We start from the raw sequence: 21289 nt of genomic DNA, 5'->3' as shown, positions 1-21289 counted from the left end.
ACTGAAACCCTGAGGCTCGGGGACATTGAGGGACTCCCCCGAGGCCACACTGCTCCAAGGCTGAGCCGCAGAGGCAGCCGAAACGCACGGATCCGAAGGGGGCAGACTGGCGCTTTGGTGAGCACACACCTTCTGTACCGCTGCCCTCCCCGCCCACCGGCCGTGGCCGTCTCCTTCCCAGCACCTCCAGTTCTGTTGCTGGGACAGAACCTCCCACACGGTGACCGTGAGCGTGATTCTGGCCATCTGGTCACCCGGCACCGCAGCACGCTGTGGGTCCCGCTGCTCAGCTTCATCTGTGTTGCTCAGAGTGCTCTGCCCCTCAGACGACTGTCCACAGAGCACGTTCTTGCTGTTTTCTGGGCGGGCTTGTCCTGCTGAGGGCCCTGCGTCTTCCGGTACGGCGCCCGACCCCCGGGGGCTTCATGACGTTCATCAGGTTGCCGTGTCTAAGCGTCTCTGTGACCGTGTTCGGGGAGGGCTTCTATTTCTGTTACAAAAACAGAAAAGGAAAACCCCAGGTAACCGGGCAGCGTGGCTGCCTCTCAACCTGGCAAACCTGCCGCTGCCAGAAAAGCAAAAGGATGGACGGACAGATGGACAGTCGGGGACCTGACGCCGTCCTCACGCACGCCGTCCACCACGCCTCTCAGAAACCCAGAAAGGATGGACAGTCAGAGACCTGCCGCCCGTCCTCACGCACGCCTTCCACCTCACCTCTCAGAAACCTGACTAGCAAGTGTGGAAGCAGTTGTCCTAAGTTTCCCTCAACTAAGAAACTCCCCAGAGAAACAGCCTAAAAGCAAGAATTTGGATGTGGTCTGTGGCCGGGCTAGCCCCAGCATTTCTTCAGAGGTCAGCGAGGGAATGCGTGTTTGCATGAGTGCCGTGCCATTTCTGTTTGGGGTGAGAAGGAGGCGGGCAGGAGGGTTACGGAAGCGGGGTTTCCTGAAGTCGAGTAGCTTGATGTGCTCTTCAGATTGAGAAAAACCCAAAGGGAGAAACCTCCTTTCCGTGTTCCAGGTGCCTCCCTGTATCTACAATATTCATCAATGCCGTGCTGTGCTCAGTTGCTAAGTCGTGTCCGATTCTCCGTGACCCCATGGACGGTCACCCACCAGGCAGGAATACTGGAGTGGGTTGCCATGCCCTCCTCCAAGGGATCTTCCAGACCCAGGGATCAAACCCGTATCTCTTACGTCTCCTGCAATAGCAGACAGGTTCTTTACCCCTAGCGCCACCTGGGAAGCCCGTATTCATTAGTACTAATCGGGGGCAGGGAGGGGGTGGGTGTCTAGGGCCCAGTAGGTCCCCTCACAACGGAGAAGGAAACGGCCCTCCTCTGCACGTGCGGGTCCCTGGTGGCTGGCCTCGGCCTCCTTGCTGAGGGGTGCCCCCACCCGCGTCAGGCTGCAGGTGAGCGAACACAGAGCTGGCCTTCGCCCCCCAGGTGCTTGTCAGGTGCTTCCGTGCCCAGGAAAGGGGCCTCCTGAAGCAGATCCAGGATCTCCTGAGTTGCATTTGGATCATCTCGAGGTTTAATTAGCTGGTGTACGTGCAGCACTTGGAGGGTAGAAGGGCCTCAACGGCAGAGGCAGAGCCGCCCAGCCTCGTGCTCCAGGGGCCACCAGCCAACAGTCAGCCCCTCTAATCGTCCACTTAAAGGCGCTTTATCTCCTTTCTGCGGGCTTTGTGTCACCTCCTACCAGCCTGGGTAATCTTCACACCCTCGACCCAGTTATTAACAGTAACCAGTCATTTCCGACAAAGACGCTGCTGGCTTTGAAGCCTGGGATGTGCTGAGCTCACCGACAATCTTATCTCCCTCTCGTGAACCAGCCCTGTGTTGCCGCCTCCAGCAGCCCCGCCTCCACCACTCAGAGTGATCATCAGGGAGGGCATCAGGGTCCAGAGGCTCCCATGGCAGGACTGACCAAGCCCTCCTGGGGCTGTCGCCCCTGGTAGCACCTCAGATCCTGGAGGACAGCCGACAGAGAAGGGAGCGGGCTGGGGTGCGGAGGAGGCGCCTCACCAGGGCACGTGCGGCCATGCTCACCCCCCGCCTCACTGGCGCCTTCAGAGCAACCTGGGCGCAGACAGCTCCTGGGTGCAGCTTTGAGAAAGCGGGCTCAGGGGCTTCCCTGGGGGCTCAGTGTAGAGGGGCCTCCTGCTGAAGCAGGAGGTGTGGGTTCGATCCCCGGGTCAGGGAGATCCCGCCGTGTGCCGCAGAGCAGCTAAGCTGCACGCCACAGTGGAGCCGGGCTCTGCGGCAGGGGTGCCTCCACCACAGTTAGAAGGCAGGCCCTGCACCCCAACAAGGACCAGCACAGACAAGAATAAGAGAGAAACCGGGCATAGACTGAGCCCGGGTGAGCCAGGCCCGGAGGCGGGTGGGCTGGCCTCTCTGGGGCCCGCTCCTCTGCCCTGGGAGGGCATGTGGCTGTGAGGGGGCGCCCGGGGCTGGCATTGGAGACAGAAGCCAGCCTGGGTCCCAGGCATGTGTCCACTCCGCGAGGAGAGGGCCCCCGTGCTCACCTCAGCCTGAAAGGACTGTCTCTACCATGTCTGCTCCAGCTCTGTTTCCAAGGAACTTGATGCGCTTCATCCCGTATTCCACTGTAACAATAGTCTGACGGCCTCTCCCCTCCGTCCTCACCACATTTCTCTTTCTGCTACCCGTATTTTCAAAATACAAATGAAAACAGACATCTCTACGTAGGCTGCACTATAAATGCTGTTAATTGGGTTCTCCATTTATAAAGCGAATACTTTTTCTGCTTACCACCATAGGCTTTATTTACAAATTTAGAAGTGGACGTGTCAGGAAGTCTGTGTTCTCATTCATTTTTCCAGAAAGCGCTGCGTGCTAGGTAGATGCCTTCACCCCTGTCTGGGGTGCCCTGGGTGCAGGCCTGGGTTTGGTAGCTCTCAGGAGCTCATTCCAAATGACAAATCGTGGTTCCCAGCCCAGAAGCTTCCTGGGGACCCGCTCAGGCGCCACCCCCCCAAGCCCTGGGGCCAGGACGCATGTCCCAAGGCCCCACCCGCAGCCCCCAGCAGAGGTGCCAGTGTCTCTGGGCAGGCTGTTCTCTCTGCCCCACCGGCTGCCCCGTATCTCCAGGGTCAGAGGTGGCGGGGCGGTGCTGAGGACTGGATTTCCGCGCGGGAGAGCCCAGCATTGTTCAGGGCCCGACGGCAGCCCGCTGATGGACAGCCCCTCTGAGGTCGCTTCCTGAGCAGACCAGACACCCGCTGTTTTCTCCTCATCTCTTATCAGCCCTGTCGTTAGAGGGGAGGCCGGGCTTCAGTTCCGTGGGTGCCCACGGCGGGGGTCCTGGGGGTGAGCAGTGCTCCCCGCGCTGCGCTCCCCTCCTCTCTGGGACGGTTCACAGCTAAGGACAGGAGAGCAGGAGGCGTTGAACCGGCCCCCGGGAGGCAGGCTCTCCTGCGGGCTTCCTGGGGGAAGGTCCCCGCTCGGCCCTTTTCCTCATTCTCGCTGACTCTCAGCTGCGCGTCTCCAGCCTGGACTGGGCCAGTGTTTCCCACTGACTGTCCATTGCTGCTGTCGTGAGCAGTTCTGTCTTTCTAAAAAGGAGCATTTCCCCAAGAGGAAGGCATTAGCATCGAGTTACACGAGGAACCACATTCACTGGCATTCTTTTATTCCCTGGGAGCCTCAGCCATTCCTCAGTTTTGCTTTTTTAAGCAAAGTGGAAGGAAGCTGATGAATCTGGAGCAGTCCTCACGCTCGGCTCTCAGGTCCTGGAAGGTGGCTCAGCCTCAACGGTCCGGGTCGTCTGTGCCCCTTCTCAGTCACAGGCTGGAGTCCAGCTCTTGCTGTGTGCGCTGTGGGCGTTTAGCAGCCTCCTGCCCAAAGAGCGCCCACACTTGGCTGTTTCTCCACCTAAACTGATGCCCTTCGGAAAGCCTACAGACAGCCCTGTTAAGGAGACATGCCACTTGAAAATAAAATGGATGTTAACTTTCATATTAAAAATTTTCCTAATGTAACTTCAGTGAAAGAGCAAGAGAAAAGAAATAAAAGAGTATGAACTTTAGAAAGAAATGTGATAGACTCTGCCTAACAGCTTTCCCCGGGTGATTTCCAGGAAAGTGGGTGGGCAGCCAAGGGCTGAATGTGCTGAATACTGACCGGAGCACAGGGGAAGCAGGGAGGCCACCCACTGGAGGTGGGTCCTCATCCTGGCAGAGAAGAGACGCCCCCGGCGCGGAGAGCGGTCTGGTGAGGTGGCGGCTGGCAGCGCGGGCCTGCTCTCCGGCTCTGTGCTGACTGCTGGGGGCTCAGGAACCGGCCTGATGACTTTTCCAGGATCCGGCCTGGCCCTTTATCACGTCACTGTAACAAGGACAGAAACCAGGAAAGCCAGAAAAATTACTGCAGCAAATCACGCTTCCTACCCGCGTGGGTCTGCTACTCCGCCCACGGGCACTCGGGCCCTCGGCCTCTGGGCTGGACCCCGCAGTCGGAGGACGAGCCCTGAAGGCGGCCCTGGAATCTGCGGACCCGGAAGAGCAGGGGCGTCTGCACACGGGCGTCTGTGCCGCCCTGCCGCTGGGACCCGCTCAGCCAACCCTAATTGAATCCGACAAGAATAAATCACAGGCTGAAACTGCAGTGCTCACCTAAGGAACAGCCGTGGAGACGGGAGGACACGCAGAGCCGGAGCTCAGGAAACGTGGTCTTCACATAGAAATGCCTCACATTTTTCCCAGAGCGGTCCTGTCTCCCTTCTAAAGAAAAGGTCCAGACCACCCAGTGCACAGCGTGCGTTTGGGAAACTGTACATAAAATCATCACGTCCCTTCAGCTCCGGCCGCTGTTGTCATACTAAGGCTTTAAGCCTATAAATAAAGGAGGAACTGAACTGTCAGAAGAGAAGCAGAGAGCAAAGCACACGGCTGGTTCCCCACCTGTCCTCAGAGCCGATCCCACGCGAGTGGGGAGGGTTTGCGGCTGGGAAGGAAGCTGGGCCTGCCCCCCGGCCCCGGGCCCCACATTCCCTCCCCGCTGGCCAGCCTCGTGTACCCCAGCCTGGGCCCCAAACCTTGCGGGCCCAGCTGTTTACCTTTTCCCTAACGGACTCACCGGGGACAAGCAGGAAAGCCCCTCAAGAGGGGTTGAGCATAAAACAAGCCGTGTATCCCTGTCTTCCCTAGAAGGGGCCGGTCTAGGTGTCGGCTCGGACACAGCAGCTGGCGTCCAGAGCCGACGTTTTGTTTTAATGGAACCTCATCCTTTTCCTTCACAGGATCTCTCGGTCTAATTAAATTTCAGGGAGACAGCGCCTTGGCAGAAGGCAAAAGCTAGCTGCCGGGCTGGAATGTGGGAGCTGGGCTCAGAACTGCATCGGGAAGTTTTACTGGTGCGTCTCTGGTTTCAATGAAACCCTTGCACGGTAGCACGTCTGTTTCTGAGCTTTTGAAAGCCATTTTTCTTCTTCCTTAATTGTCGTCCCCTACTTGTTTTTAGATTAGGAGCTGCTTGTAGGAAAATGCAGGAAACAGAGTCTCAATGCAGAGCGCCCTTTCCGAGCCGCCTGCAGCCAGCAGAGAGGCACGGGCCTCGGGGCTCTGCACCCTCGCAGGCTGGCGGCCATGGCAGGTGTGGGGTGGATGGCGGCACCCCCCCCCAGCCGAGCATGACAGCCACAGAGCCTGGGGCTCTGCTTCCAGGGGCCACGTTTCACAGCTCCCGCTGGGGACACAGGCAGAATGTATGTCTTTGTGTGACTCTCTTCTCCAACAGAAGTAGCCTCGAAGTCTAAACATGTTTACTCGGGAAAAGGAGAGAAAAATAAATTCACTTGTTTTTCCGCATATATTTCCAGCTCCATGTAGCACTGTGTTAAATTGCTAATCAATAATATCTGCACCCTACTTTTCCTGAGGACTCTGCACATGGACTTTCAGGGCCAGCAGAAGTAACTTGTTTGACTATTATTAATGCTGGAGGCCAAGGCAGCCCTTCAGTGAAGCCCTTTGGGAGCTTGCTTGAGCCCAGCCTGAATGTGGAGCTGGGTGGTGGAGAAGCCACTGGAAGGGCCATGCTGGAACAGCCCCAGGCAGACAGGGCAGACGTGGGGCCAGGCCGAGTGCGTCGGGCCGGGCTGGGGTGAGCACAGAGGTCCCACCCGCCCCTGGCCTGCCTGTGGGATCCACCTTCCAGAGCCTGAGTTGACTGATGTGGGGCAGAAACATTTCAGCTGCAGCTTGAGCATCCGTTAGGCTCCTCGTTGCGGTGGTTTGAGGCTGTCCTTTAGTACTCCATGTAGCTGGGAGAATGTCTTCCCTGGGGCCTGGGGTGCTCACGCAGCTTGGTCTGTTTCAGAGCCTCTCTCTTTCCTTTTTCTTCCCTCTCTCTCCCCTCCCTCCTTCTGCCCTCACTTTCTTTTTGGAAGCATCTTGACATTCTCATTTCTCATCCTCCCATCCATCAGTCGTGGGCAGGGGGGGCTCCGCTGGGCTGGGTGGGTGGGCCCTCTCGACTCTCAACCGGTTCCCTTCCCAGGGAGACCAAGCAAGACAGCCGGGAGGTTCCCAGCCCCTCCCTGTCCAGGGAGGCCCAGCGGGGACTGGTTGAGTCATCATGCCCTCTTTTATGTGTTTTTAAATTTTGATAAGACCCTGTCAGCTGGGGAGAGAAGCTCACCACTGAGCAAATGAGCCGCAGTGGGACCGGGGGCGGGGAAGGGGCAGAGGAGCCCGGGCCCTGGGTGGGGGGAGCTGGGGCAGGGGTGCGGTGAGGAGAAGCCCTGAGATCAGCATTTCCCAGGAAGGAAGGGACCGACAGAATAACCTGGACCTCAGCTCTGAGGGCGGCAGTGGGGGTCAGTAAAGAGGGGGCGGCTCAGAGACCCACTTCCTGTGGGTCAGGTGTTGGGTGGGGACTTCGAGAGCTGGGAGAGGGAGTTGGGGGAGGCAGGGGAGGGGAGGGAGGGGGTGTTGGGGGAGGAAGGGGAGGGGAGGGAGGGGGAGTTGGGGGGGCAGGGGAGGGGGCAGGAGGGAGGGGGAGGGAAGGGGCTTGGCTGGGAGCGGGGAGGGGAGAGGAGCCGGGAAGCAAGCACCGCGGGGGGCGGGCCGGGGGTGGGGGTGGGGGCGCATCCCCTCTCCTTGGTGAGGCCCAGAAGGCCCTCAGAGCGAGTCCCCGGGGCGGGACTCGGGGCTGCGGCGGGGACCCGCCCAGCTGCGCCTGTAGGAGCTGCGGGCCATGGGTGACCGGCCGAGGCCACCACCGCCCGCCCGACCGTGCACCCCGTCCCGCCCGCAGGACTTTCTGCAGGGAGACTGCTCCAAAGCCAGGCAGAAGCTCAGCTGGAAGCCTCGGGTCGCCTTTGATGTGAGTGAGTCTCCGGGGCTCTGGCCAGGCGGGAGGGGCCCCGGGGGTCGGGGGTGGTGGGGGGGTTCCGGGGGGGCCGGGGTGGGTGAGGAGGGCCCGGGGGCCGGGGGCTGGGGCTCCCCGTGACACGCGCCCACGCCCTGCCCGCAGGAGCTGGTGCGGGAGATGGTGGAGGCCGACGTGGAGCTCATGAGGACCAACCCCAATGCCTGAGCGCCCAGTGGCGGGACCTCGCCGGGACCCAGGCTGGCCGAGGTTTGCGGCAGCCGGGAAAGGCCCGGCCGATTCCCTTTCCTCCTCTAATCGGTTTTGGAATCACAATGTTTTAAATCACTTATTTGCTTCACTTGAAATTATATCCCAGACAACTGAAATTGTGGGGCTTTCAAAGGGTTTTTCTCTTTTCTTATTAAAAAGATCCTTTCTCTTAATCAGCATTAACACAGTCCCCGTGGATACTGTCTCCAAGTTATAAAGCAGCAACTGTAAGGACCCCAAACAAAAAGTCACCCAAATCCACGCCTTGGAGTGGTCTCCGGCCTGAGCCCGCCGGGCCGCACGCCCTCCTGAGTCTGAGCGTTGACACTGCCGTCCCCTCCTGGTGACAGTAAGCTGCTCTGTGCAGCCGCCTGGAAACCCAGGTCCTGCAGAAAGGCGGCATTCACAGCAGCGCTGGCCTACAGCTATAGTTAGAACCCACAGGGCTCCCACCATCTCAAAGGAAGGCTTGAGAAACAGGGAGAGTTAGAAGAAGAAACTTGAAGGAAGGTAAATATTGCTGGAACATTCCATGCCAGACCCCTGGGTGACCCAGAGGTCTCTGAGCCCATGCCTTTGCTTGTGGTCTAGAGTCTTACACACACTACTTATTTCCAACCTCCTCTCAGTACTAGATCACTTTTTAAATCTAATTTTTATTTAGTCATTCAACTGGTTTATACTTAGTGCCTAATGTATGCACATGAACCACACGAGGTTAATCAGAAATCCGGTTTCCTGAGAGCATCGTTGAGTGGCCGGGCTTTCACGCGTGTGCTCCACGGCGTTAGGCAGGTGGGCACACACGTGTGGAACTCACCCGCACCAAGCAAGAGTTCGTGTACAGGTGGGTCCTTTGCCTGAGAGGCCGTATTTTGCCCCAGAACAAATTAGGTCAGGACTCCTCTCCCCCTCACTCCCCCTCCAAGGAAAATAAAACTTTACAGCAAATGGAATTCCAGCCTTTGCACATGCTTGTGAGTGGGGCTGAACTATTTCTGACTGTCTTCACGAGCAGGTTTATGATCTGGGGAGGACCTGGGCTCCAGGCTGGTGGCTGGAGAGAGGGCTCTTTGTGTGGCCGCTCCAGTTGCGAGAGCCTGGTCCCCTGGAGCAGAACCGGGGCCTGATCCGGCCCACCCGGGCCTTGGGCTCTGGAGCTGCCCCAGGACAGGCCTTCTCCCAATCGGGACTCTGCTAATTGGAAACAGATGGTCCCCGGAAAGCTGGGCCTCCAGGACTAGGCAGGCTGGTGGGCACACACACGCACACACTCTCACACAGGCAAACACAAATACAAACACACACCAACAAACATGCCAGCTCACACACACACACACACAATGCAAACCTGCTGTCACACACACAGTCTTAAACGTCTCACAAACACACCTTCACACACATTGCCCTTGGCCTCGATGTGGTGGGCAGACCCCCTCCTCCTCTTCCTCTGACCCCCTGAACCCTCCAGCCCGTCTCACATTGGCTCCCAGGGCTCCGTGGCTTGTTACCCAGCGGCTCCTCAGTGAGCACTGGAGGGGGTCCAGGCAGGGGGTTAGCAGGACTTCGGTGGTGCCCTGGGGTTAAATTACTCTCAAAATGGCCTGGAGCATCGGGCTTCAAGGACACAAGAAGTATTTGGGTTGCAGCCGTCTCTCTTTTCCCGTATTTTGGATGGGGAGCGGGTAATCTGGCTTCCTGACCTCCCCATGTGTACTTAAGAGGGTGGAAAGAGAACAGGTCTGCTTGAGTATCTCTGCGCTTTCTTTCTGTGCTGTGAATTTCACTTAGACATCCTTCAAGACAGTTCTTATTAAAGGGTTTCTTCTACCTTAAGTCTCGCTTCAATTTCAACAAATTTACTTTCCCCCTTTTCTCTCCTCTGCCAGCTTTGAGTATTCATTTTAGATGTGATAAATTATCTTCCACCTTGATTTTTCAAGTGGAAACTAAGAATGTTAAGCTTTACGCACCGATATGAGAGCAGAGTCTTCAGGCCCACACTGGCGCCCCCATGAGCCGCGAGGCCCGCGGGGGTACCGGACAGCCGTGGCCTCGGTTCCACCCCACCTGCCGGACAGTGGCGGACTGTGTGCTGTCCTTGCGGGAGGTCGGGAGGGAGGGCGGCCCCGAAAGCCTTCTGCCCCTTCAGCTGTCCAGGGGTGAGTGTGGACACACAGGCTGGGCCTGAGAGGGAAGGACTAGAGAGAGGGCTTGGGGGTTCGCCTCCCCGCGAGGCGGGTCCTTCAGGAGCGGGACTCCAGGCTGGGACACACCAGCCATCGAGATGACAGGCTCGGGGGTGGTCAGTGGGCTGCTGGGGAATGAGACCTTCCGCCTGTTATTAAGGCTCAGTGCTGTGCTTAGTCGCTCAGTCGTGTCTGACTCTGCGACCCCATGGACTGTAGCCCGCCAGGCTCTTCTGTCCGTGGGATTCTCCAGACAAGAAGACTGGAGTGGGGTGCCATGCCCTCCCAATCCAGGGATTGAACCCAGGTCTCCCACAGTGCAGGCAAATTCTTTACCATCTGAGCCACCAGGGAAGCAGAAGGTGATATCTCCAACTTTTGTTTCAAAATAACCATAAATGCATTGTTTACAAATCATTTTGAAGCCCCCCCAGAAAGCCTCAAAGCACTCCAGGTAGGTTTGCACCAGCAGTTCCAGCCCGGTGTTCTCTGATTTAAGAAGTGTGCAAGTCCAAGTTCCCAAGCCATCTGTTTTCCACAAGGAGCGGCCTTTGGGGGCGGTGGTGTCCGGGTTGGGGGAGGGGAGTCACCAGATTCACTGCAGGATTGTGCGCCTGGAAGGGGGTTTTTCAAACACCTCCACAGCCAAACACGCCACCCACACCTCTCCAAAAATGGCAGGATTTTTTTCGTGCCTCAGTGACGGCCGGGCCGAAGCATCCAGCGCCCCTTCCCTGGCGCCCGGCGTCGCTGACCCGCGGTCCCCGGCCCAGGCAGTGCCACCCGAGCAGCCCGCGGCCGCCTCTCCAGCCGTTCCGTTTCCTGGGCCCGCCGCGGGATGTTCCGCTGGCCCGTCCTGGGCACCAGGGCCAGGCCCCATCGTCTCTGCGGGGGAGCGGCCCCGCGGGGAGGCCAGCGACCGCGGCCTGACCCCCGACCCCGGCTCCCACCCTCCCTCCAGGGTCAGGGGTCGCAGGCACGGGTCGCCCCGCTCTCAGCTACCCCTCTTTGATCTCTGGATTCGGGGACCAGGCGCCGGGCGCGGAAGCTACTGTACGAAGGATCCCCGACGTGGATGCAGGGTCCGCGGCTGCCACACCTACCGCCGGGCCGCCGGGGGTCAGGCGCCCCTCCCCCAGCGCGGGTGGCGGGACCCCCACACCCCGCAGTGTCCCAGCACCGCGAGCGCAGGCCTAGCGGAGGACGCGGGAGAACCGCAGTTAAGAAAGGACCCTACGGCTCAGCCCCGCGCCGAGCGCCCAAGGCGCGCGAGATGCGATGCTCGGAAGCCGAGGCCCCAAACGCCCAGTGGCGGGCGAACCGCGGCGGCGGCCGCCACGGGATTCCGAGGAAGGCGGCTCCGATCCGAGGCCTGGGCCGACCGCGAGGCCCCCCTGGGGCAGGAGGGGCGGCCGGGCGCGGCAGGGCCGTTTGCGGGGAAGCAGGACCTCGGCTGGAGTTCGGCTTGTTATGGCCAGGAGGCCGTCCAGCGAGGCCTTCCTGTCGCGCTGCTTCTCCCCGCGGCCCCCGACCCTCTCCCGGGAACAGCCTGCGAAGCTGCGGCGGCGGGCGGGTTCTCAGTCACCAGACCCGCTGGACGCCGCGGCCCGGCCTCCCCGACGCCGCGCGCAGACGCCTCAGGGGTGTCTGGCTCCCAGACGGCCGGCCCGGGAGCCACAGTGGGGCCTCCGCGTCTCCTCCACGGCCCCGCCGCCGCCGCCCGCTGGGACCTAACGCCCGCTGCCAGGTCCAGCGCATCTCCTGCAGGGTGACCACGACGAAAGGCCCTTCGGGCCGCACGGAAGACCCTGGGGCAGCCCCCGCCCAGCGGGAATCCAGGCGCTGCGCACTCGCGCACCGGCTCGCTCCCGTGTCCGCGGCCAAAGGCACCCGCCCGCCGCCAGGGACGGGGGGCTGTCTCTGCGCAGGGGACACAGTCCTCGTCTTCCCTCCACTCTCGGATTTTTTTGAGAATCCGATCGCTTCCTAAACACGCGATTCCCACTCCTGCCCGGTGTTCCCAAGTGTAGCCACTAAGGGACCCGCGCAGCCTCGGGCCCAGGGACCAACCTTTACACTGAAGGGAAAGCAGAGGCCTTAGGAGTTAATGGTGCTAAAAGCGTTGGCTTTCCTGCCTTTTCCCAGGGGTGGGTAATGGGGGAGGGAAGGGTCTGTCTCCTCTCCCTCTCATCTGTCATGTAAATCGTCCCCAAAGCCCTGCAGCAAAGCCCTTCACTCCCCAGCCTCCAGCTCAGAGCCCTGGCGACCAACCTCCAGCCTGCGCCCAGGGGAGGCCTCCTCTGCCCCGGAGGCCAGGCCTGGGGTGCCACCATCCGCTCAGGGAGGAGGCCCACAGCTTTGGCTGCCTGCCCACTGCTCACTCACTCCCTGGGCTCCCGAAATGCAGTCCCAGGGCCACCCAAGTAGCACTGAGCTGTGCTGACTCTGGGGGCAAAGGAGCAGCCCACACAGGGTCCTTCCTGGGAGTGGCCCCGGGGACAGCAGAGGCTTGGAGGAACCCAAAGGCAGAGACAGGAGGTGCTCTGTGGGGGGGAGGGAGGTGGGAGCCACCTGGAGGAGCAGTGGGCCTGGGGAGGCCTCCGGAGTCCCGCAGGGTCCCCACCAACCACTCCGAGCTGTCTTGCGGCTCCTCCAGGAGCTCCGCCCTTCTCTCCTGCTGAAGACTCCCGCCTGTAGGCCAGGAGATCCCAGAGCCCACGGCATCCCCTCTAATAAGCTCAATATGCTGCAAATTTGAAATCAGTGAGGGAAAAAATCAAGTCAACAACAACAAAATAATGTGAAGCAGAGACTTCTCTGGAACCGGGTGAGAAGGAACAGCGCAGCAAAGGTCTTAGGTTGCCCTCCTGCTCCCTAGGCCGTAGTTTGGTTTCCAACAAGGCGGACATGGTCCATTTTGCTCAATTTTCCACTCCTAATCCCGTGGAGAACGTCATGGGGAAGCGGTTTTCATTCCTCTGAATGGGTTTCGGAGCTAGAATTCCTTGGATTAACCATCGCCCCTTTTCCAACCAGATCTGGACCTGGAACCAGCCCGTCCTGCTCCCTGGGGCCGGGTGTCCAAGGCCTGCTCGCCAGCCGGCAGCCACATCCGGCCCAGGCCCAGCGCGGTGGACACGGGAGGCAGCCCTGCCGGGTGGGAACCCTCCCAGGAGGGGCTTTGGCCCCCAGGCGTCTGCAGAGGCCTGGGGAGATTAGGGCGGGAGAAGGGGAGGATAGAGGGGGGTGCGGGGGCAGAAACCGAGACAGCAGAGCTGCATGCTGACGATGGATTTGCCACCAAAGGGGGGACCCGGAGCAGAGGGCCCGATACCCCGGTGTCAGAGGAAGGCTGTGTTTAGGTGGGACTGAAATGCCATTAATAAACAGCTCTTTTCAAGGAAACTCTTGGCCTCCTTATAAATTGAAATAGTAACTTTCAGGAAAATGGGGTCTTGAAACTGGCATTTCAGCCCCAAGCACATGTCGAAGGGTTGTTTTTTTTGTTGTTTTTTTTTTTGCCTTGGCCATCCCCTGAATCAATCAGGCTGTGCATCACCCCCCTCCCCCGGGGTTCCTGGGGTGAACACTCTGATACAGTCTCTGGGTCCTTTTTCTCTCGACCTCCCCCAAGCTCCCTGCCTGGCTGAAGAACCATTCGCACAGAATCAGCTTCTCACGCGCCCGCCCGCTTTATTCCGTGGCCACCATCAATCTTGCCCCTAAAGCGACATTTGTTTATGACCCGGTGGGAAGGCCTAATGGCTTCAGGAACAGATCTACAAAACGAGTCCACAGGAGCCCGAAGACTCAGCGACACCAGGCAGGCCATCCCCACGCTAGGCACTGAGCTCCAGAGCAAACAGGCCCCCCAGAAGCTCCGGGCATGGGGTGACGGTGGAAAGAAACTATCACTCCCACTGCCGCCAACAACAGGGCACGGCCTGGATCCATGGGGGCCGCCTCCCGCCCGGCAGCCAGGCCAGCACCGCGCCATCCACAACAAAACAGAGGGCTCTCCACCTTACAAACCGGGACCCCTCCAAAGGCAACAGGGAGGGGGCGAAGGCCCCGTCCCTCTTCACCTAACAAAGTTCAGGGGAGCCACGGGGCTGCAAGGCAGGCTTGTTTCCTGACCTTGCTTCTGACCCTGCAGGAAATAGCCAAGGGCTTGAGGGCCACCAGCACAATCGAGCCTTATTCGCCTGCAGCCCTCCATCACTAAGGACACAAGCTGCGGGCACGGTGGATTGTAAAACGTGTCCTTGTTTGCATGCAGTCTGGTGGGAATGGCCTGTAACCTACATCACCCTGGAGAACAGCACCCACCACCGTGTGACTCGCCAAATGCAAGCCTGGATGTGGCATGCAACACGCCGAGAATTGCCTGCTCCTGTAGAAACTGCTAAGAAGCGCCCACTGCCACACACAGGACAAGAAGACTTACTTTCCTCAGGCTCTCTACAGAGACGGACTTCCAAACTAGCCCAGTTCCCCCCCACTGGGTCCTGTCTGATGTCCCAGGCTAATTCCAAACTGTGCTATTTGTTCAAACATGAACGAGTTTCTCTTAGAATACTTCACAGCAAAATTATCCTTGTTGCTGTAACAGTTTCAATCAAATGTGCAAAGCACTAAGGAACAACTCGGGGTCCCTCCAGAATAGAGCCCCAACCTCCCAAGGATCAGGTGGCAGAGTCGGCCTTAAACTGTATCCGAGAAGCCAAAATGTCCTGAGAGCAGAACACGCCACATAAGGGGATCTAACATCAGCCTCAGGACCAGGCCCTGCACCCTTCTGTGCCAACACAGCTTCTGAACAACGCCCTGGGCAACTCCTGTAGAGAAAACTATTTTCTCTGCCTACAAAGTTAACCCAAGCACCTTCCTCGACGCATGTCTTAAAAACCTAACTTTCAAACGCTGGGATCGAAAAGGCAGAAGGGACTGTTAGAGGCTTCCCTGGGGAGCAAGCAGGCAAGCGCTCCCCTGCTTGGGCCGGGGCTGCCCGCCGGCTTCCTCCAGAAGCCAGAGCGCCTCGCCGGGCTCCCTCTCCAGCCCAGGGACTCGGGGAGGGGGCGAGAAGGACGAGCCGGGTCGGAAGCGCCGCCGGGCCGGCCAGCTCTCTCCCACCCTCGCAGCCGAGCACCGAAGGCGGGTCGAGGCCGGGCCCCGAGGCCGCGGGGACGCCCCCTGCCCGAGGAGCGGCTCTAGCTGCCCCGCGGCCTCCGCGAACGGGACGCGCGCGCCGAGAGGGGACGCGGCCCAGCGGAGAGGCCGCCCGGGCCCAGCGCCGGCCGACAGGCCAGGCCGAGGCTGCCAGGCCGGCCAGGGCGCGCGGGGCACCGGCGGCGGGGCCTGCCCGTGGCCCCGGGGCCGCCGCCCGCTGGACTAACGCACGTGCGTTCTCCAGACAAAGCGACGGGCGCGGCGCGAAACCGCAGCCCCGCGCCAGGCGCAGAGGCGCGGTGGGCCCGCCCGCCTCGGACCCCGCCAGCGGTGCCTCTGCGCGTTTCTCCTGGCGCCCGACCCAGCCGGGCGGAGAGGAGGGGCCGTGGGCGCTGAGCGCCCGGGACGTGGCTTCCCCCTAATTAGCCGAGAAGCGTCCGGTCCCGAGGCCGGGTATGGCCGGGTCCTCACGGCCGCCCACCGCTCAGAAAATCGGGGCGGCTGAGGCCGGAGGGCTCGGTGCCCGCAGCCCGCCTGGGGGCCGGTGGGGGCGCTCCGCGTCCTGAGGACCCGGCCGCTGCCCACCTGCGGCCGCTTCCCTCGGGGCCGGCCCCGCGCCGCCGCGGCCCCTTTGTCCGCCAGCCCGGCTCCGCTCTCGGTTCCCACGAATGCGCCACGCGGGAGCCAGGCGGTTTGCCCGCGGATCCTTCCCCTTCACTCCCAAACGGGGGCTCCCGGGAGGCGCCAGGCCGCCCGGTCCGGGGCTGCAACTCGGAGGCCGCGCGGCGGGGAGGCCGGTCCCCGTGGCCTGCCCCCGGGGACGCCGCGCCCCGCGCCCTGCGCGCCTCCCGGCTCGACTCTGAGCCAGGGACCCAGCAAATCAGAGGCCGTGTAAAGCAGTTTTTGACTGGAAGTAGAGTGTATTTATTTGCAGCAATCCTTTAACAATGATCAAATTTTGACAACAAGCAACAGCAATTACTGCTAAGTGTTGCCTCTAGATCGGAGCGGCAGATAGCAGGGAACTGTATTATCTCGAGAACAAACGGAAAGGCCCTGAAAGTCTGGAATCAAATCGCAGCTCCCCAGAGTCTGATCGACAGGGCAGATCACCCTAAGATAATGAATTTATTACATTTCCTGGGTTATTTACAAAAGGAGGGGCTAGCGGGCTGCCCCATAAGTTTAACTGTAAATTAACAAGAAAAACGGGACTGAAAAGAAACCGCCTGGATTAAAACACCCTGCTTCGCGCTCCTTCCCTCTCCTTATTGCTTTAAATCTTTCCCCCCAAAATAATTGTTCTACAAGCATATCTTCTAAAATAGTTTTCCCAAAGATTAAATATCCCTTTCCAACCCGCAGTACATTAAAATAAAAATCAATCCTACATTGGACATGAAGGATTGTAGATGTGGATGAGTTATATACACACATTTAAAAGCTAGGTTTTTTTTATCCCCCTCTTAAAAAGGAGTGAAATTAACAGGAAGAAAATTCATCCAGCATTTGGCTCACAGGGGATGTCTGGTATGTATGACAGTTTTTTAAGTGATACACAAGCCAAATATTCAAATGTGTATCTGAAGGCACAGCTACCTCTCCACACACAGGTATCACTGTGGTGAGACTGCCGCTGATTCATGGGCTTGAAATTTCCAAATCCTGTTGTCATTACTGAGAAAATGCATTTGTGTATATGCCAACTCAGATATGTTTAGGAAAATCTCTTTTTACTAGCCACAAAGCAAGCTGACTATATAGTACTTTTGCAAAAGATGCCGCAGGAAAAAAATAAATCTAAACAAAAAGAGACTTACACGCATAATTTGACCAGGAATAGTCAGAGGATGTCTCTACTTTTTTTTCAGAGATTTAGGAGGAGAATTGGTAATTTCTAGTGTTTTAATCTCTGAAATCTTTTTCTCATAAGAATTAAGGCTGTATTAAAGTATCCAGACATATAGGTCTCATTCAAACTGAATGGTAATTTATTAATAAACAATGAATATGCCCAACAAAAAGAAAGCAAAGATGATAGAATAGGATTAATACAGTTTCCCTTTTCATAATCAAAAAAGCACAGTTTAAAGTTTCAGGCAATTTAACGTCAGGTTTTGGAAACACTTTCTGGCGTTTGGTCCACGGACATCCAACTACAAATTAAAAATAAATTACTATGTTGCAATTTACATTTTAAAACAAGTCCAGGAATAAAAAGAAAGCCATTTCCATGTACAGGGGACTTCCTCCCTCCTTTCAATAGAGGATAAAATAATATCTTACAGGTGAGAGGACAAGGGACAGGGCAGGAGGAGGAGAGGTGTTCTCTGAAAAGAGGAAGAAACTTACGTGTTATCTGGAGTAACACTGCCCTTTAACAAACCATGACTCTGCTGTCTCTGTACAAAACAGTTTACGGTTCTGTTTGTTTAGATAAAGCAAAGTGGAGGTGGCTCCGAATCCATCTTCTAAGAGAAGAAAGCCTTTTCTTCATGCTGGTGACTTCAAAGTGTAGAGGGCTTCTGTTTGCTGGTTTGGTGGACGTTTTACGGACTGGGTTTTTGGTTTCGCTTTTGCGCCGAGGGTCCTTTTGGCTGATCCTGCTCCGGGGTTCGGTTCGGTCCGGCTGAGAGGCAGGCGGGGCGGAGGCGGGGGTCAGAACTTGCTGCAGTCGTAGACGAAGGCCCCGGACGTGCGGTAGAGGGACTGGCCGGAAGGGAAGGCCATCTGACAGCTGCTGTTCCCATTTACCGGCGAGTTGTTCAGGCCGATCCGCTGCGACTCAAACATCTCCCGCACCGAGTGGAAGTTCTGCTGCTGGCCCGGGTAGCCCGCGGCCGCCGCCGCCGCGCTGGCCAGGTGCCCCAGGTCCCCGCCCGCCTGGTTCAGGTACCACGAGGCCAGGCGGCCTTGGTGGGCCGCGGGGTGGTGGCCGGCCTCCTGGCCGCCGCCGCCGTGGCCCAGGGACGAGGAGCTGCTGCTGGTGGCCGGAGGCAGGGAGTAGTCGGGCAGAGGGTCGTCCACCGAGGAGCCTCCGGCGCCCGCGGGCGCGCCCTGCACGTGGCCGCCGCCGCGCTCCCCGGCCGCGTACAGGCTCATGGCCTGCAGGTTACAGTGGTAGGTCCCGGCGCCCCCCGCCCCGCCGCCCGCGCCCGCGCCGCCCGCGCCGGGGCTCTGGCTGCAGGGCGAGCCGTACAGCGAGCTCTGGCCTGGCGAGTAGGCGCCGAGCGCCAGCGGAGGCGCGAGGCCCGCGCGCGAGGACGCGGCGGCGGGGGCCAGGAGGCCGGATCCCAGCTCGGCGGCCGCGCCCTGCGGCGACCCCCGCAGCGACGTCATGATGTTGTCCACGCTGAAGCCCTGGCTGTGCGCGGGCGCGGGCGCGGGCGCGGGCGGCGGGCCGGGCTCCGCGCCGTCCAGGCTCAGCGGCCGCGCCGCCGGCAGGCCGCCGGGGGGGCTGCCCCCGCTGGACAGGCTGCTGCTGCTGCTGTCGGGGCTTTCGATTTTGGGCACCGCAGCGGCGCCGCTGCTGCCGCTGCCCAGGGCGGCGGCCGGGGACAGGGGCTGGGGCGGCGAGGGGCACGTACCGTTCTCGGTCTTGATGTCCTGGATGCGCACGGGCGGGGGCTGCGCCCCGGGCGGCGCGCCGTCGGCCTGCTCGGGGGGCGCGGGCGCGGGCTGGCGGCCGGCCGGCGGCGGCGGCGGCGGCGGCGGAGGCTCTTTGAGGTGCAGCCGGTCCTTCTCCTCCTTGTCCTTCACGGCGTCCTTCTTCTTGAAGCGCCGCCGCCGCCGCAGGAAGCTGCCGTTCTCGAACATGTTGTAGGAGTCCGGGTCGAGCGTCCAGTAGCTGCCCTTGCCCGGCTTCTTGTCGTCGCGCGGCACCTTGACGAAGCACTCGTTGAGCGAGAGGTTGTGGCGGATGCTGTTCTGCCAGCCCTGCTTGTTGTCCCGGTAGAAGGGGAAGCGATCCATGATGAACTGGTAGATGCCGTTCAGGGTGATCTTCTTGTCCGGCGCGTTCTGGATGGCCATGGTGATGAGCGCGATGTAGCTGTAGGGCGGTTTCACCATGTCCTTGGGCTGCGGCTGCGGCGTGTAGGGCCCGTAGGCACGGGCCATGCCGCCCGGGTACTGTTCAGCATGCGCCGGGTGCGAGTATACGCTCATGGGGGCCGGCATGGCCGTGTAGCCGCCCCCCGCTGCCGCCGCTGCCGCGCGGTAGTAGCTCTGCTCACCGCCGAGGTAGGGCACCACTCCCAGGGAGTTGGGGCTGGACACGGAGTAGCGCGCCTGCATGGCCCCGCTCGCCGCCGCCGCCGCCGCCGCCCCCCGCCCTCGCCGGGCCGGCCGCCCAGTCCGAGTCCGGGCCCGCGGGCCGGTGCCGGGCCGCCGCCTCCCCTGCGCGCGCCCGGCTCCGGGGCGCCTCGCGCCGGCAGAGAGGGCCGGACGAGGACGCGGCCGACGGCCTGGATCGCGCGCCGCGGCTTCCCGGCGGGAGCGGGAGCGCGGAGCCCGGCTGGAAAACAAGCCGAAGCCCGGCCCGCCGCGCCGCCTGCGCCTCGCGGAGGCTGAGCCCCAGCCGCCGGCGGGGCGGCCAGAGGAGCGGGCGGGGGCAGCGCGCCGGCCCCGGCCCGGGCCGCGTCACCTTTCTCAGTCTCGCGCGCGCCGGCCGCTTAAGGAAGCATTGGGAAAACTCCTGAACTTTTGAGCATCCGTCACCCAGGCGAGGACTTTTTTACGCAGTTACATTTTTTCCGGGCCGCGGGGCCCCGCCCCGTCCCGGCGGCGGCGGCCAATGGGAGGCGGGAACGCCTCCGAAGGAGCCGGAGGCCGAGCGGGCCGGCCCGCGCCCCGCCGCGGAGGACCGCGGGCTGGCCACACGCGCGCCCGCCCGCCGGCCCCGCTCCCGCGCCCCTGCCCGCACCCTCGCCGGCGCCCTCGGCCGTGGCCCTCCGCGCCCGCCGCCCGCGCCGGGCCCTTTCCTCGCCCCGGGCCCTGCGCTGGACGCCCATTGTTCCCGCGGCCCGGCCGGGCCCTCCGGTCCCCGCGCAGACCCTTCCTCGTCCGCTGCGCCCGGATGTCACGGCGTCCTGGGGCCCCGACTCTCCCATTCCCGCACCCTCCGGGCCCCTCCTCGCCGACCTGGCGCACCGGTTTCCCAGGCTGCTCCCCCTCCCCTCCCCGCTCCCCCTCCCCCCTTCTTCCCCCTCCCCCCTTTCCCCCTCCCCTCCCCCTTCTTCGCCCTCCCCTCCCCTTCTTCTCCCTCCCTCCCCTTCTTCTCCCTCCCTCCCCTTCTTCTCCCTCCCTCTCCCTTCTTCCCCCACCTCTACTCCGTACTCCCTCAAACCTACTCTCCCCCATCTGTACCCCCTCCGCTATTCTCCCCTGCTCCCCCCACACTCTTCCTCCCCTATCCTATTCTCCCCTCCGCTCCCCTCCCCTATTCTCTCCTCCCCTATTCTCCCTTCCCCTCCACTCCTGGTCATCCGTCTCCCGGGTTCCCAGAAGTCCCCAGTCCCCCCAACCTGGAAGTTCTCCAGTCCTGAGCAGGGTTACAAAAAGGCACAGTTCTGAGTCCGAAAGCAAGGCCGGCCGGAACTGTACTCTGTTCTGGGTGGGAGCAGGGTTGTTGCTCCCACCTCACTGTTCCCGCGACCCCCCCCCCCCCAGTAAACAAGGGAGGGGGACATGGGGCCTTGCCAAGAGCTTGGGGCCGCGTTGGCGGTGGGGGTCTGCAGCGCGCGCTCCAGGAGCCTGGGTGTCCCTAGGCTCCTCGGGTTCGCGGACAGGGCCGTCTCTGGGTGAGGCCGGCACCTTTCGGCCCAAAGGAGAATTCGGGCTGCGAACTCTGACGAGAGCCGGTGGTGACGAGTAAAGACAGCTACCTCCCTCCCCACCCCGCGTGGCTGCCGCTTGCAGAGCTAACGGGTTGAAGGGAGGGGTGGCGGGGGGGCGTTCAGAATCGCACCTGCAGGGCCTTCGAGGGTCCGGGGGACCCTAGACTTGCTGCTTGCGGCTTCTGGGGTCTGGGATGGAGGGCAGAAAGGAGCCGGCCTCCGGGCCTGCGGGGCTTTCTGCACTTCGGCCAACATGGAGCGGCCCTCCGGGCCCTCTCCTGAGGAACTACGCGCCTCGGGGGCTCTGAAGAGCCGCGGGGCGCCCCTCACACCTCCACCCCGGTTCCGGACAGTCTCGAACTGCGAGAATGTGTTGGGAGCCCTTTGGCTTCCCTGCTCGAGTCTGGCTTCCTCCACAGCCCCAGCCACAGCTGCGCTCAGTATCAGGGCGCCGGCCTGTGCGGTGTTAAACTGTTGGG

At 60.9% G+C, this 21289-nt stretch overlaps 2 protein-coding genes across 3 annotated transcripts in view; one reads left to right on the top strand and one right to left on the bottom strand.

Moving 5' to 3' along the window:
* The window catches only part of GMDS (GDP-mannose 4,6-dehydratase), a 411761-nt gene extending 403963 nt beyond the window's left edge, over window positions 1–7798 (top strand). For both annotated transcript variants that reach the window (XM_045162304.1, XM_045162305.1), the window contains exons 7-8: window positions 7289–7357; window positions 7508–7798. In XM_045162304.1, coding sequence (XP_045018239.1) covers window positions 7289–7357; window positions 7508–7570 — 132 coding nt within the window. In that variant the 3' untranslated portion in view covers window positions 7571–7798. The remainder of the gene's footprint in view (window positions 1–7288; window positions 7358–7507) is intronic.
* Window positions 7799–15873: 8075 nt separating this feature from the next.
* On the bottom strand, window positions 15874–19354 carry FOXC1 (forkhead box C1). Its single transcript, XM_025264736.3, has one exon. It carries the CDS (start codon window positions 19267–19269, stop codon window positions 17632–17634), a length of 1638 nt encoding a protein of 545 aa, XP_025120521.1. The 5' UTR covers window positions 19270–19354; the 3' UTR covers window positions 15874–17631.
* Window positions 19355–21289: the final 1935 nt, after the last annotated feature.

This window comes from Bubalus bubalis, chromosome 2 (genome assembly GCF_019923935.1).
Source record: "Bubalus bubalis isolate 160015118507 breed Murrah chromosome 2, NDDB_SH_1, whole genome shotgun sequence".
Lineage (NCBI taxonomy): Eukaryota > Metazoa > Chordata > Mammalia > Artiodactyla > Bovidae > Bubalus > Bubalus bubalis.
Note: the sequence above shows the minus strand (reverse complement) of the source record. Positions and strands in the feature narration are given on the sequence as shown.